The following is a 5,000-nucleotide window of genomic DNA, read 5'->3' on the forward strand; positions in this document are numbered from 1 at the left end:
TAATGTGCAGTTGATCATTTTCTGATCACTTTTCCATGAGCATAACCCAATCATATAGTGACGTTGGCATGTATATGTATGACCTCACCAGTGCCCATTCCATCATTTGTCTCCCACTTCATACATATCACAATCTATGGTTCAGCTCCATTTACACATAATGTAAAGGATCTCCATCCCAGTCATATTCTTAACCCATATTTTGGAGACATTCCATGTGGCCTCACCAAAAGTCTCTTATGTCTTTATTGTACCTCTCACTCACTTGATGTAATGTTACCTTCAGCAAGAAGTCAGATGGTGTAACTTGTATGCTTAATAAAATTTGTGGAAATAGCAAGAATAACTAAAAGCACAGTATAAAGGCATCTCCCACTGTCAGTGGAATGTCATTAAGTCAAAACAGTTAGCAGATTATCATTGAGTATAACACAAGTAGTGTGAGGCTATGTTGGTTACTCTTATGCAACTTTATCCAACCCCTTCCTGAAGTACACATCCAGTCATGTATAGACAGTAAACACCAAAAGCAGTGCATGCAACAAAAATCATACAGTGTACAGTAACTCAACACTCATAACAGAAAGTTAAAACCCTTACTTATTCACTCCATCATTTTAGATTGACAGCTAATAATGATAATGTGCAACTTATAGACAACAAAAGCTGCCCAAGGGGTCAGTTTTTATTTTTATTATATATTTATTTGGGGGGAGTCTGTCAGATAAATGAGAGAATTCTAGTGGATAACAAGGAATAGTGGTAAAATCTTATCAGTTAAGCAAATTTTTAGATGATAAGACATTGTTTAGTGGAGGATACCTGTATGTAATTGGATGGATGAGGTTGATGTTTATGAGGAACTAGATTCTCCTCTGCCCGGGACAGATAAAGAGTTCGAGTGTGACAGCGGCCACTCCATAGATATTCAGTACAGGTGCAATGGTCAGGTCGAGTGCCCCTTAGATCAGTCAGATGAGCGAGGATGCTGTGAGTTTAGATCTTCCAGTTTTAAAGTGTCAGCAGTGTTTTAACTTGGTGTTGTAAAAAAGTAATAATTGAGTAAACGAGGATGCAATGAATGCAATTCTGGTAATGTGTCATCATTGTTTTATAAGTCCATTCCAAAACAGAATTACACGGCCATGATACATATCCTTCTGTACATCCCCATTCTCCCTCAGTTAGACTCCATTTCCCATTACTTTATTCCAAATTAGAATTATAGTCACAGGTGATGCAGTTAGAGTGAGAGAGTATGTGCAGGTATGGAAGAATGTGTCTTTACTGAGTGTAATTCTGATTTGGAAGGAACTGTAGTTTGGTGTTGTAAACTTGTTGTCTACATGAGTAAGTACAGATTATATGTCAGGCATGTATTCCAAAATATCACAACTATTTTTCATAACTGTTACTGTTAAGTGGGATAAGTGGATATTAATGTATAGGACTCAGGTGCACCTAACCAAATTGTGCTGTGAACATCATCTTTCAGTGCCTCAAGACCAATGCCATATATAACGCACAGACCGTCCACCATGCCCACACTGTAAAGCAACCTCTCACACCACAACATTCTTACTCACTTCATGCATTTCACTCTCACAGCACAGACAGACTTTCACTGTACCGGTAGCATCAACCATAGATTTGTGGAAGCACCTGGCTGAAGTGGCTAGTTTTCTGCAGTCCATTGTGTTTATATCTAAATGAGTCTGGATCGGATTATTTTCATCCTGTCATTAGTTGTTTATATTTACTACTTATGTGCACCATGTACTGCATATGAAATTTTGTGTTGACTGTATTTTGTAATTTTCCTTGTAAAGTATGTGTCCTTGGAATGACTTTCATGTTACAAGGACTGTTCTAGAGTATACAGTACAGTCTTTGATGTTCTATGGTCTTCATATCTAACTTCACCATCACTAATCAGATCATCTGTTCATTGTTAGTACAGTATCATGATATATGTTCTTGCTGGCTGCAGTATTACCATCTGCTAAATATGTATTGTAAGGTGAATAAGAGTGGAATTCAGTGTCATTTGTATACAGACGGCTCTCCACATTCTCAGGGCTTAGGACACAGACCCCCGCGAATGTGGAATTTCTGCAAATGTTTGATGCTTCCTCCTGTAAATACTACTACAGCCACAAATCACCCCCCTTGAGCAAGTATGCACATACTGTACCAAATAAACCATATCTGTGACCTGAAAGGAGCACAAAATATGACAGTTAGTAACAGACCAACTGTACAGTATAAAAAAGTTCAATAACAAATAAGTCTTGATTGGGTATGGCTGCACTAAGTTAGGGCAAATATGTACATGGTGACTTCCACAGATTCCCGACTGAGTGCATCTCGCGCACATTCATGTGAGTGTGGGCAAGTCATCAGCAACATATGTACTCCAACTTCTTACAACCATATCCATTAAATTCAGAGTTAACTCACCACTGTCCCTGAAGTTTTGGCGGATGAACTCTGATGACTTGTGATGATGATGGTGAACATGATACACGTGAGACAAATATCACAGGTAGATCGCATAATCGGGTGCTAATTCAACCACATAATAGCACAGCAATGCACTGGTTACCTTTGAACATGTGAGAGCACAATTACTGGACTCAATAATGACATTACGGAAGGTTTGGTGTGGCAGCGTAGAGGCAGCGAAGGGACCATGACTGTGGCAGGACACAGACTGAGGGAGAGACAGAGGAGCGCAAGAGTGCAGTGGCTTGGTACAGGCCTGGTTTGGCACAAAATGACCCTCAAGCATCCACACTGCTACACATTGCAGCTGCAAACGAAATCATGGCTCCACAGAGGGGCAATCCATGAATCTGCAAAACTCGTGAAAGTTGAATCAGTGAATGTGGAGGGCCACCTGTATTTATATTGATGTGTGTATCTTTTATCAGTTCATTTGCTTTCTCGCCTTCCACATCTCATTTTGTTATAGAGTGATAATTTAAAAAAAAAAAAGATAAAGGATAGAATAAGATGGATGAAGCATCTATGAAGTTTCATGTGTGATTGCACTTCTTGTTAACTCGAGAGCAAGAAAGTAAATAAATAAATATGAGCAGATGGTTAAGTGTGTGAAGAGCCATTTTTCAAGGGATTTGAATGATGAGCGAATGGATGTGTGACCAGTTTATTTGGGTTGATGAGTAGTTCTTCCTCTTTTTCTTTTTTTTTTTTTCTTTTTTTCTTTTTTTTTTATGACTCTCACACCCCAGCCTTAAGTGGGTAAGAGATCACGAAGGTCATGATAATGGTGATGATTTACAGTAGTAAGAGTGTGCAATTTGTTTTCTTTGCAACAGCTTGCCGCTCTGGTGAGTTCCGCTGTGAGGCAGATGGCTATTGCATCCGAGGTGAGCAGCGGTGTGATGGCCGAGTTGATTGCAGTGATGGATCTGATGAACGGAATTGTGGTAAGTTTTGCATTGTTTCATCTAATTTTTATTATAAGGCTCCAGTGTGTTTGCATATGTCAGCATTGGTTACCTAATGGCAGCTTTTTACACTGCTGTATCTCTATCTGCTTCTCTGTTCAGCCTGTTATCCCTGAGGTCACACTCCTTTTCCCAGGTCTTTTTCATTCTGCTGGTTACAACCTTGCCATCAACATTCACACTTCATCATCCACACCCAGTTTTTATCCTCCATCTCCTGCCTATCTTGGATACAGTGGCATTCCAGCCAGCAGCATCAAAAATACCAGCATAAGACAAAGACTACTTGGCCACAAATCCTCTTCATGTCAATACATCAGCCATGTCATCTCTAGTGTTCTTAGGACTGAGATTACAGAATGTTTACATCCTGTGGTCTGAACAGAGGTGCAAAAAAGTAACACAGAATTTCATCATTGTGCTTGTACTTCATCATTCATCACATGATCCTCATGTCCTTTTGCAACATATGAATGGGATGAGGTTGGGTCCAACAGCATGCCCAGTGAAACAGGGCAGACACTCATTAGCTCATCACTGAAGCCTGTGCAATCCAGGCTGTATCTCACAGGCCTAACCATCTGCACATATATATATATATATATATATTTTTTTTTATAGATTCCCTTCACACTACCTACCATGTACAATGAATCTGTAGATTGCCATGTTAAAAACTAACAAGTGTTTATTTGGTCTCTCATTGTCTAGAGTGCCCCCCAACTGAGTGGAGGTGCCGGGATGGATCATGTATCCCTGCTGTATATCGCTGTGATGGTCGTCCAGACTGTGGTGATGGATCAGATGAATATGTCGACTGTCCACCACCACCACGTAAGGCAAAACTAAAACCAAACGCATTCTGTTCTTTCATTAGACCTTTACATCTGCTCTTTTTTTCCCATCATCACTTTTTTTTTTTTTTTTGTCCCTCATCCATCTTTTTCAGAGTTTTCATAATGCATCCATGATTACATTTTTTCCTTATACTGCTCTTTAGCGATCTGTAATTTGTCTCATATTTTACTATATACTTTGTTGAAATTCATTCACGCTCTAAACTTACACTAGAACCTCATTAATATGGCATGATTGGAGCTATCTGGGTTAGTAGTAGTAATAGTTGTTGCCCCAGGTTCATCTGTAAGTTGAACCCAGTGGACTGCTGGCTGAAGTTGCCCTCCTCCTGTAATCCACCATCCTCCTACTGGGGGATGGGGGAGCTGAAGGGCATCTGTGTAGCCAGACAGTAGAATTTCATGGTTATGTTGGTGCCACCACATGAAGGCATCCCTCTTCAGCTAGCTGTGGTGAAATACAGCGAGCACTCACATATCTCGTGATCCTATAGCACGAAACTCACATAACACAGGAGGCAAAATTTGACGTCGAAATATAGTCATAACGTGAAAATGATAGACATTACGTGGGCAGAGGAAGCTGCCCATTTTTTTTTAACACCATATTACATGGCGGCAATAGGCATAATGCGGCCAGAGACCCCATAACGGTGCAAACTAGGTCATA

General features: G+C 40.1%; 1 protein-coding gene across 1 annotated transcript in view; it reads left to right on the forward strand.

Annotated features, from left to right (window-relative positions):
* trol (terribly reduced optic lobes) overlaps window positions 1-5,000 on the forward strand; it is a 466,521-nt gene that overhangs the window by 270,265 nt on the left and 191,256 nt on the right. The window contains exon 33 of the mRNA XM_080271051.1: window positions 4,185-4,307. Within this exon, the coding sequence (XP_080127177.1) occupies window positions 4,185-4,307 (123 nt within the window). The remainder of the gene's footprint in view (window positions 1-4,184; window positions 4,308-5,000) is intronic.

The sequence above is a fragment of the Coenobita brevimanus genome, chromosome 44 (assembly GCF_032717465.1).
Source record: "Coenobita brevimanus isolate Jiangsu-jjx chromosome 44, ASM3271746v2, whole genome shotgun sequence".
Lineage (NCBI taxonomy): Eukaryota > Metazoa > Arthropoda > Malacostraca > Decapoda > Coenobitidae > Coenobita > Coenobita brevimanus.